Source organism: Gobius niger, assembly GCF_951799975.1.
Source record: "Gobius niger genome assembly, chromosome: 8".
Lineage (NCBI taxonomy): Eukaryota > Metazoa > Chordata > Actinopteri > Gobiiformes > Gobiidae > Gobius > Gobius niger.
In genome coordinates this window covers 5,125,015-5,137,158 of record NC_136859.1, presented here as the reverse complement: position 1 = coordinate 5,137,158, position 12,144 = coordinate 5,125,015, and the positions used below count along the sequence as shown (strand labels likewise).

General features: G+C 40.1%; 1 protein-coding gene across 1 annotated transcript in view; it reads right to left on the bottom strand.

Moving 5' to 3' along the window:
- Positions 1-519: 519 nt before the first annotated feature.
- Positions 520-12,144, bottom strand: part of lig1 (ligase I, DNA, ATP-dependent) — a 190,618-nt gene continuing 178,993 nt past the window's right edge. Inside the window, exon 28 of the mRNA XM_079561006.1 lies at positions 520-765. Coding sequence (XP_079417132.1) covers positions 691-765 — 75 coding nt within the window. The 3' untranslated portion in view covers positions 520-690. The remainder of the gene's footprint in view (positions 766-12,144) is intronic.

Sequence of the window (12,144 nt, the reverse complement as noted above, 5' to 3'; positions counted from 1 at the left end):
GAGGTTTTTGGCCATCACTACTAACATCACATTGGCTACAGTCCTGAAAAAAGTTTCCTCAATCGTATTTCCCAATAAAAACATATTTTATTCAGGAGCTTTTGTTAATGGACCCCGGCGATACACTCCCCATTTTTGCTTTGCCACCGTTTTAGACCATAATGTTGGTATCTTTAACAAACTTTTAGATTAATAGTCATTGAGCAATGTGACTCCCAGTTTATATTATGGTACAATTTAACCACAAAGCTTAAAAAAGGTCAGAAATGGCACTAAAGTCATTCTCGTACTACTTATGTTCACTTGACTCGCCTCCTAGAACATCATTAACTACTTATAATATACTTTTGATAGACTTTTAACTCTTTAACCAACACCTTCACCTTTGTTTGTGAGCAGAATCCTCCAGAGAAGATCCACTGTCAGGGAGAGTAGCATCAGTAACTCACAGTAATCCTGAAATATTTATCTATTTGAGCGAAACTCTGTGAAAACGCTTCATCGTAAGAGCCAAAAGTCTTTACTGCGACCTTCACAAAGCTGCACAAAGGTGAAAAACAAATCAATCAGACCCCAATCAGTCTCTTAAAACTGCTCTTTATTGTCATTTAACACATTGAAGCTATTTACAATTGACCCCGATCACTGATAACGGTGATTACGCGACTGTGGGGGGTGATTGGAAGGGCATCAGTAGTAATCCTCGGGGTCCGCCTTGTCGCCCTGGTTCTGGATCTGCTGCTGCTTCTTGTACAAATCCGCGATCTGTGAAGAGAGAGAGAGAGAGGTCAGGAAACAGTGAGGAAGGACAAACAGGACAAAGGATTCGCCCCAAACCTGCCATTACGATCACGGCCTGACGGAAAACGACGACTTCTGTTTTCAGGTGATTTGATTTAAACCCAATGCTAGTGTTTTACAACAGTCATATTCTCTGCTCCGTGTTTCCGAGGGTTGAAGGATATTCCTGTCAGCTCCTCCGATGCAGCAGAAGCACAAGTGTGGGGTAACATTACACGATACCATTAACCTCTTTGGCTTTTATATAGGCCTGTGTAACACCTCATTTGAAAGCTAAGACCCACAAAACTGATCTTTTTCCTCGTGTTGTTGAGTTTTGGTCACATTTTTGTTGAATTTTTGTCATTTTTTTGTTGAATTTTTGTCATTTTTTTGTCACATTTTTGTTGAATTTTTGTCACATTTTTGTTGAATTTTTGTCAAATTTTTGTTGAATTTTTGCCATTTTTTTGTCACATTTTTGCTGAGTTTTTGTCACATTTTTGTAGAATTTTTGCCATTTTTTTGTCACATTTTTGTTGAATTTTTGTTGAATTTTTGTCACATTTTTGTTGAATTTTTGTTGAATTTTTGTTGAATTTTTGTTGAATTTTTGTCACATTTTTGTTGAATTTTTGTCACATTTTTGTTGAATTTTTGTCACATTTTTGTTGAATTTTTGTCACATTTTTGTTGAATTTTTGTTGAATTTTTGTTGAATTTTTGTTGAATTTTTGTAACATTTTTGTTGAATTTTTGTCACATTTTTGTTTTTGTGGCTATTTTGGTGCTTTTTTCCCAAGAAGCTTTTTGATTAGGGTAAAGCCAAACTGGAGAAAATGGTCGGGAGTTAAGAGGTTAAACAAAGTGACTGACATAAATATGATCTCCCCAATTTAAGAATCTTTGCCTATTTCTTAACATTTTTTTTTATTATTATTTTTAGCCACAATTTCTCCAAAATTTTCCCTTTCTTTTCAGATTTTTTGCCCCAATTTTAAAAACAAATTTCCTCATTTTTTTTTTCTGAACGTTTGGCCCAATTTTTCTACATTTCCCCCCAAATGATTCCATATTTTTCCACACATTTCTTGACATTGGAGATGAACCCGATATTGTAAATTTACTTATTGTTCCTTTTTCTAACACTAGATGACAAATATTTTCGTTCAGGTATCGGTATCATAAACCAAGTATCGTTAAAGAGACTATACAGAGTTTAAAAATGTAAAAATTAAGTATTTTCCTCCCCCTACATGTTCCAGCCATGTCCTAATGTGTAGAATGAGCTCAGACCTGTTCACCACAACTGCCTCTAAAATCCTGCACTGTCACTGAAAAAGGTGTTAATTCGGGTCTGAAGTGCCGTCATGCACGAGCTTAATATAGAAGCTGCAGTTACAAATGTGGCCTGAGGTGGCAGTAGTGAGTACAAAATGCCGAACTTGCATCCAGCCCCTTTAACACAATTTATTTTTTTTGCCACAATTTCTCCCAAATGTTCCCAATTTTTTTCTGAATTTTTGCCCCATTTTTCATTTTTTGTGTGTGCCATTTTCATCCGAATTTTTTGCTCAATTTTAAACACAATTTTCCTAATTTTTTCCTGAATGTTTGCTTATTTTCCCCCAATTTTTTTGCCCGAATTATTCCAACATTTTTCACACATTTCTTGACATTGCCGCTGAACCCGATACTGTAAATTTGCAGCTCTTCCACACATTATTGTTCTGTTTTCTTGTTCTCCATGACAAATATTTTGGTATAGGTATCAGAAAAAGTATTGGTCAGGTATCGATATCATAAACCAAGTATCGTTAAAGTACCAGAAAAGAAGAAGATTTGTCAATGTCAATTAAAACCATATGCAGCATCCAAAAACAGCGCCTTCTCATCCATCCGTACACGAGGAGCTGGTCACCTCATAACTCCCATAAAGCTGAGGTTCTGTAGGTCACGATGGGCGATGCAATAAACTGGTTTCACTGTTTTAAATATAAAGGGGTGGAGCCATGTGTAAAAAGAATGTCCACTTCTCATTCTAAGTTAATATTAAGAAGTCATAACTCACAAAAACCTGCGGCTGAAGCTGATAAACAGCGCCAGAGAGCACTAGTGGTCAGATAGTGTAACTGCAGCAACACTGTCATCAGGAAAAGTCTAATCAAGCGAGTATTCATTGCAAGTCTGTGCACAATGAGCCCTTGACAGTTGAGGGGCCCCAAGCAGTGCCTGCCTGGCCTAATAGCAAGCTACGCCCCTGCTAATATTAACATGAGGCTGCGGCGCAAAACGATAAAGGGAATCATTAATGAAGGAGATTTAGGATTCTGGAAAAAACCGGTTCCGTTTTCTTTGATGGGAATCTCACCCAGAGATTCCCATCTCTAGGTGAGGTTTGGCAGATCAATAAAGGCTGTGAAAGAGAAGAAGCTTCTGCACTGGCTCCCTGTCACTCAGACTTTATAAGACTGTATGTTGGTACTATACAGCTAATACTGGCACACTGGCGAGATAAAGTAAGCACCTATAGGTGGGCCTATAATCATGCAAAATCGCCTTTTTGGAGCTTTTAGCCATGTTGTTATGTTATTTCCTAATCAAAACCACCCCCAGAGTAGTTTTTGGCTTCATTCACGCGGTTCTAATCCAAGTTCAATCCTCCTGAATTCTGCTCTGAGCAGGATTCCTGGTAAACGAGTTGTGACACTCTGATGTTTTTTACGTCATAGCGTCAAACAGGAAGAGCCCGACGTCTGTAATGTAATGCCTTACTGTGTGATTTCAATTTATAAAACAGCTTTATCATTATTTCTGTTGTAAGAAAGAAATGTAGAAAAATAAAAACAAAAAAAGGAAGTGCCTGAGGCGTCCGCGCTGGCCCTGCGGGGAAAACAAACCCCGAGTGTCTGAACAGACGTCATGTTTGCACTGAAAGTTGTGAAGAAGGAGCTCTTTCTAACTTACTCTGGACACGCCTGTTCTTTTTTCTTACTTAACGATAATGTTACGGAGAAAAGCTTTAGAGGACTTTATTCAACCTTCCTAAAGCAGAGGCCACTCGCCAGAGGTTGGAATTTCTCTCCGGGATTCAGCGACTATCAGCAAAATGGTGTTTTTCTGTGACTGTCTCTTGACCGACCTTGGCCAGAATCAAAATGGATTAACTTTTATAACTAACACGAGTCCCATAATGTAAACATACGATGGAGCGGCCAGGACAGAGCGTGTTAGCTTGTGTGTTAGCGTGTGTGTGTTAGCCATTTATGAAGCTGTGTTGCAGATGTCAACTCCTTATAACTCCATCGTGAAGTAACTTCACTTATTGATGTGATATTTAGATTTATTTTACTGCTAGTAAAGCATGGGTGGATTAGTTTGGAGAGTGGGGGCGGAGTTAACTGAATTGAAGCATTGTGTCTTCTGGGTTTGCAAAATACCTCCTGAAAATACTTATATTTCTCACAAAAAATAATACTTCATAGCGGTAGAGGTACAATATATAATATATGCCTATAATTTACTTTGGAATGGCTAAAATAGCAGGATACAGATCCTTTAAAGGATTTGTAACATTTAGTAGATTATGAACACAACCACACAATTTGAAGTCCTTAATTAGGGCCATATTCTCTGATGTATTTTTTTCTCGGTGATTAAAATTTCTGACTTGACAACTGAAACTCAGAAGAAACGTCTTTCCCAGCTCCGAGGATAAATTAAACGCAGCGTGACCCTGTGCTTTGTGCTGTGAGGTTGACGACACATGCAGCGCTTTGACCCCAAGTCTAAACACAAAGGTGCAATCATCTCTTCCAGGTGGAGATGACGGCAGGGAGGAGAGAGTTCAGCTGCTCCAACAACCACAACTAACCTGGCGCATGGAAACACAGAATTATGGATTTCTGATTATCGGGTTATCAGATTCCTTCAGTTGTCTCATGTTTCTGCCCATGTAAATCTGTCCCTGTCAAGTAAAAAAACAAACACACCTCTGAACAACATTTCAGGCTCTGATTGATTGTGTTCTCGCCCCTGTAGGAGCTGTCCCATCAGCAGTAGGGGTAGTATTAGAGCGAGTATCTGTCCAGCGGCGGCCGAGGCGGGAGAGCAGCATTAGACCTTCAGCGTTAGCTCTCCCACCGAGCGCCGCCTCTGGCTCTGGTTCTCAGCCAGTGTCCGACCGGGAGCGATCAATACGAGTTCTGTGGGCTTTTCCGATGATCCGTCCGCCACTGACTCCGCTGCTGTGCACTCTGTGCTGTGCACTGCACCGCTGGCACCAACACTTAACTCCACTGCTGTGCATAAATCTGTGATAACACATCCCTGTTAAATCAATCACTTCCTCACCAAAGAACTGCAAACTCTGACCAAGCTCCGACGGCGATTCAGGAACTAGGCCACACATTTATTACAGGCTGGACAAATGTGGTGGCTTGTTTATGAGAAACTACAAAATGCAGCAGCAAGAGCTTTAATACCAACATTTCTAATGCAACAATCACAAAAGATCTGTGCAGTTTCCATCGAAGACATAAGATCTACACAAAAATCTAGGTAAAAAAGAAAGTATTTCAGCAAACTTTAGAGAGGAACAGACTGTCTGTACAGAAGGTCAGGTGCTCTTCAGGATCAAAACGTAAGAATAGGCACAAAGAAAGAAAAATCCGAGGCACTCAGGTATCTCCTTCATTGGATGGACGTGCCGACGTGTTTTGGTCACGTTCGACCTTCAGGGCATACAATACCAATGCCTTCTTCAGGTATTGTACCCTGAAGATCCAATAAAAGGACCTTTAACCAGGTATCAGAGTGCCTCGGATTTTTCTTTCTTTTTTGTGCCTTCAGCTTTGTTAGTTGTTAGTTTTGAAATTCCTTTTTTTTCCTACTGAATTTATGAAGTAAATAAAGATGAGCAGTGACATCTTCCGTCTAGTGCAGGGGTCCTCAGACTTTTTTCTCTGGGGGCCACATTATAGTTCCTGACTGTGATGGGGGGCCGGACCGGGTTGGCTATAACATAGGCTTGCATGACTCAGACCAGAATGCCTCATAGTAAAGTAGAGCCTGCACAGTCGTCCCCACCACTATATCCACAAGATCACTGGATTCAGGCACATATTTGTTTCACTGTAGTGGTTTGCAAAAATAGTAATCAAGTCTTCACACTTTGTTTCAAATGTCCATTTATTTATATTTTCAAATAAAACATCATTATGTAATGTGACCAAAGTAATAACTTCTTACACTTGCGCTTTACGAGCCTGTGTCACAAGTTTCTCAAAGCACTGTCGTCATTATTCATTCTCTCCACACTCTGGTGTTAAGCTTCATTTACCACGTGGCTATAATGTGTTTATATTCTGATCTCTTATGTAAGTGCCCTCTGCTGGACACCTGTGGAATTGTTTTTTTGTTTATTCAAATTGCCCCCTAGTGGCTGGAATGAGTAAACTGGTTATTTAGTTAAAATATCCTAACTCCGCACAGGAATGGGGTAGAGACTTACTTTTTTTTTGACATACTCAGGGATTTGTGCTCTACAAGTCGGGGGCCGTAGTTTGAGGAGCCCTGGTCTAGTGCAACAACAGCGTTGACATACAAGCACCAAATCTAATGCTAGGGTGGCCAGGGCGCAGGGGCGGGGCTTAGAGAGAAGAGATCGACTGAGGCGTGGTGTGACTGAAGCTACATATTTACCACCACCGAGTATAGAGTGAATGAAAAATTGTCTCATGTAAAGCTCTTTGTGACCATGTCTGTGAAAGGAGCTGTACAAAGAAAGCTCTTCTTCCATCGTGCGCAGCCTCATGTACTTCCTTTAGCATTTAGGCGGCATCATTTACACGACATATTACACGCTTTATTCCACTGTGAGCTGAACATTAGCAGTGTCCCAAGAGACTCTGGTATTGAAGAGCTCTACACGCCGCAGAAACAAAACCCACTGCCATCCCTGCTCACTCCTGCTCCACGGAAAACATTGGTCCGCCGAAAAAAAAACAAACTTTGGGAGAGGCCGCGGTTGTACATAACTTCCCCATTGGCCGGTAGTGTTTGTCCAGTCCCGTTTCAGGCCTTACACGTACTAATCTGAAGGCCCTAACCGTCCGAAATCAAGATCATTGCACTGGCTTCTGCTGACCTGATCTGAAACTCTTCTGAAGGTTCATCGTTTAACAGTCAAGGACCAATTGCGTAAGGGAAAATGTATAGAATGCTGGTCATTATTGGGAAAAAATGTACCGACAGGGTGAACCGGACCCCGACGAGAAGATACATTATCATACGGCCATTTGCCAACTGAACACACACAACATAAACTTCATACACTAAAATGACGGCCGAGAGTAGGGCTGTGCAATTAATCGAAATTTGATTACAACAGTAAACGATTACAAAATTAGCATAATCGCAAAAAATTTATTATAATTTTATTTTTATTTTTTTCCCCAAAAAAAAATTCTTCAAATTTTCCAATTTTTTTTTCCCAATTTTTTTTTTTTTTTTTGCAAAGCAGACTTGCGTTATTTCAGGCTGCTGGGATTATTTTCCCTTTGCTTTTCACGTGCCGTGGCTCATGCTTTTGCCTGACATAGAAACAAACAGCGCTGTGTGATGATGTCATCAGACCGCGCTGCTCAGTTTACTTGCGCAGGTGTGAGGGCTGGCCAGCAGGGGGCAGGTGTGAGACAGAGACCTCTCTTTAATGACTTTTATGACTGTCCAGAAAACAGAAAAAATCATCATAGTGTTTTGATTATTAATTAAATAAAATAAAGATAGACTTTTTTAAAGGCAACAAATAATCGTTTGGATAATGGTGATTTCAATTATGACAAAAATAATCGTGATTATTATTTTTTCAATAATCGAGCAGCCCTAGCCCAGAGGTTTATTTAATGACTTCCGCAGCAAATAGTTCCCAAAAGAGTAGCCAGCCTTGCTGCTTAGTTGAAGGTGCAGTCGGAGGAATGGTGGTGAATCTCTGGGTAAGTTGAAAGTCGGACTCACGCTAACTTCACGAGCGATTCCTCCAACTTTTCTAGTGTCCACTACTACGTACGAGTGATATGAAAGCACGAACTCCGTTGCCATTGGCAGCGGTCATTATTTTTTTCAGAGGTCCTTTATCAGAAAATAACAACCAGTAGAACGTTGGAAATTCCCATTCAAATCAATGGAGCGTGTGGCAGGCATATCGGAGACAGGAAGTGAATCGGGGACAGGAAGAGAATCGGAGCTAGCGAACGCTGGAGAATCAGGGCTATGGTGTTTAGCGCATGCGCAGGCCTCGCATGTTTACGGCAGCTCTTTGATAGATACTTTATTGATCTCACAGATGGAGAAAGTGTTAATTAGGCAATGTGTAAATTATGTCGGCTATATTTATGTAAAATACATTGAAATAAATAATTGTAATGATGATGATAGAAATGATAATAACGATTATGAAAGATTTGACAAAGCAACAGAACAACAAGTTGTAAATTGTGTATATTTATAGAAAATACAAATAAACAAAATAATGATGATTTTGATGATGATATAAATTATAATAATTATAAACGATCAGATTTAACTAAACAAAAACAACAATTGGCTATTTACAAAATGTACAATCTATGATAATATTTATAGGCCTATATATTTACACAAAAGGCAGCCTAATATAAGATTTAAATAGGTTAGGTCCTCATAAAGCCATTCTTTTCAGCGAAAAACGCGAAAGAAAACATCCTCGTGGGTAGTTTGCACTCTATATGACTGGAATAAGCGGAAAAACAATTAAAATCATCATACAAATCATAAAAATATTAATACATTTTAAAGCCGGTCGAACTGCGCGCCTGTAAGACGCATGCGCAGAAGTACTAAATATATTGTGCTGAGTTAAAACAAACTTCTTTCAAAACAGTACTTTTGATTTTTATTAAAATGATGTTATACAAAGCATTATGTCTGTGTCAAGCTATTTTTTTTATTCGACTCCAACATATTAATCACTGTCTTCTAACTGTCCCCGATATGCCTGCCACAACTGTTTTCTAACTGTCGTAAACATAAATTGGCCACGCGAAGCTTGCGCATGCGCTAAACCCCTGTGTCCAATTCTCTTCCTGTCCCCGAAATGCCTGCCACAGAGCGTTCTACTTACGTTGTGAAGAGCCGTATAACAAAGCTCCTTAAGTTGAGTCTAATGTTTTTTATAAATGTGTTTCTATTGTCGCTGTGCACAGGGTCAGGCTTTTCAGAATCACGATAGTTTATTAATCCACATGAGGAATTCATCACTTGCTGCTGCTCCAATAAATATCCAAAACATGGAAACACAAAAGAGTCATCAATAAAAAGAGTCATAATAAAGTGCTGCTGGGACAATAGAATTAAAATGGATAATGTGTGAACAGTTGCTGGTGTCAGAGGAGCTGTACAGTCGAACAGCTGCTGGGAGGAAAGTGCTGCTGTAGCTCTTTAGTGCATCAGGGCAGGAGCAGTCTGTCGCTGAACGTGCTCCTCAGACCGAGTGCAGAGAGTGAAGGGACCTGATCCTCCCCAAGATCCTCCAGCCCATTACGGTTTAAAGACTCCATCTCCTCCTCCACACATCACTGGCCTTACGGATAGGTTTACTGAGGAAATTATTGTCTTCATTCTTAAAAGACCGAGGGCCGAAACTGACAATTTTAGCCCGAAAGTAAAGCACCAGTTTCTACAAATGCCAGTGTCGTACATAATATATAAACTAATCGGAAAGTCTGAAGTAAGAGACGGCATATCTCACATTTTTAGAGCACCTTAACTCGATAAAATGGGTAACACTTTATTTTACACCACCCTTGATACATTGAACCTGCTCGTTTCACTACGAGAGGTAAAGGACTTTCTTCCTAAGAGAGTCCACTCCCCAGAAGAAGAAATTTCTCTCCACGATTCAGCGACAAACCTGCCACAGTATGTTCATCACTTCACTGATGGCTTAGTGAACTTGTTCCAGAACCAAAGTGTATTCACTTAAAACCATCGCGATTCCCACAATAAAAACACCCGATGGAGCAGTAAGTAATTCAAAACGTGTGTTAGCATGTGTGTTAGCATTTTATGAAGCTGTGCTGCAAATGTCAACTCCTCATAACTGCAGTGTAAAGTAACTTCACTTATTGCTGTGATATTTATATTTCTACTACTGCTAATGTTGCATGAGCAGAATCGACTCAGAGAGAGGGGGTGGAGTTAACTGTATCCAAGAGTCTTGTCTTCCGGGTTGAAATACTTATATTTCTCACAAAAATGAGTACTCCATAGTGGTAGAGGTTCAGTATATGGGCGGCACGGTAGTACAGTGGTTATTGCTCTCGCTTCACAGCTAGAAAGTCCGGGTTCGATTCCCACCAGGGACTCGGCCTTTCCGTGTGGAGTTTGCATGTTCTCCCCGTGTCTGCGTAGGTTTCCTCCGGGTACTCCGGTTTCCCCTACCACTAAAAACATGTACAATAGGTGAATCCTCCAGCCAGGTGTTTCTGACCACCAGCCTGGCTCCACATCATGGAGATGGGTCCCCGGGCACCATCGAGATGCACTTCTTTGTCAAGCTGCACTGACAGAATCAGTGCGCATGTGCACATGTCTTTGTCTCTCATTAAAAACGAGTTATTAGCAGCTGGTAAACTTTGTCTTGCATAATATTACGTAACTTAAGAGCAGACGACTCTTTCCTCAGCAACTTTTATTACACTTAAACGGTCATGCTTTCTGATTATTGACAAAACTTGTACTTTTTTTTGTTTTTAAAGCCTATATTTTCAACAGACAGATTTTTAAAGGCAAATTGCTTTACTAATTACATGTAGAATAGACGGCCTAATTCGACAGTAAAATTTATGAAATCATGTTATTTGCTGAATAAGCGGAACTCGATGGCTGAATGTAAAATGGCTCGATAGTTCTGCACATGCACAGCAACGAGTAGTGCAACTCGACAAGCCGTCTGTTTCGATTGTACACCGGCCCAGGCTGGCAGCTCACTGCTCCTACAGGTCACCCCAGCGGCATTGAGCATGGGTCAAATGCAGAGAATGAATTTCCCTACGGGGATTAATAATAAATAAAGCATACCTTATACCATATATAGTTTACTTTTGAATGGCTAAAATAGACCTAAAGTAAATATTACTTTTTTAGCAGTAGGTGCGGCATTTTTAGCTAATGAGTCTGAGAAAAAAGCAGGTTCAGTAACTCTCCGCTGAGTTCATCGTGCAAATGCAAATGGCTAGCTAGCACTAGCTACAACTGCCGGTTTTTTGCTTCTACTCAACAATCTGCAGTGAATAAACATCCATATGGAACCAATTTAGACTTGACCTTATTTGTTTGTGATAAATAAGTTAATATTCCACCAGAAAATGGCTAAATAGAGTGAAAATCTGTGTTTCCCAAAAGATTCTATTTTCCCCCTCTGCGAAGCCACGCCCCCTTCTATGACGAGATGCTGTCTGTATCTATACCTCCTGCCCAGGGCTTTAAAACATAAGCAAACAGGCCCCAATGAATGGTTTCAGTTGGCGGGACACGTGTAGTTAGTGATACAGGAGAACAAACTTTCTCTAAATTAAACGTTTAATTTAATTGTTTATTCGTCTGGCCCCAAAGCACAAACTATCACAGGGATCGCGAGCTTTTCACAGCACTTTCAACAACATCTAAACAACTTAACATCTTCCAGGCAAACAACGTAAAACAGTTCTGAATGTTTCGTCCGGTGAATTAAAGGATGAAGAAAATTAAATTACCGGTGTTTGGGATTTCTATTTCTATTTGATTGTGAATTATTTTGCAGCAGTAACTTTTTCTCCACTATTATTGGACAAATTACTATGTTTTCCGTCTTCAGATGATTAAATTTCATCTTAAGCCGCGTCAAAATGAAAAACAAGAAAAGCTGCAGCCGCCTAAAAACTCTCACGGGATTCCTTCAGGGCTTAATTTACAAACTCTTAGATATTTTGTAACTTGCTAATTGTGTTACGGTCGAGTTAACGCGCCGCAGTTTCCCTTTAAAGACAGAAAGAATATAATTTTGTCCAGCTGCGTCAGAACAAAGCTGGCATATTTTTTACACATTTATAGGGTTTTGCATTCCCCCATAGACTTAATAAAGAGTAGTTAGGCCGGCTCATGGTAATTCATACTGAGCGATATAAACCTGCGCTTTCTAAACAGCAGAGAGTGAAATGATTCCACTCTGAGCAGACGGAGACTGAGCCCAGGGACCGAGACAGATCCAGGTTTAGTCCAAGGACCAAGGATTCCTAAAGGTGCGGCAAAGCTTCAGGTTTACATTGAAAACACCTGGAGGATGCG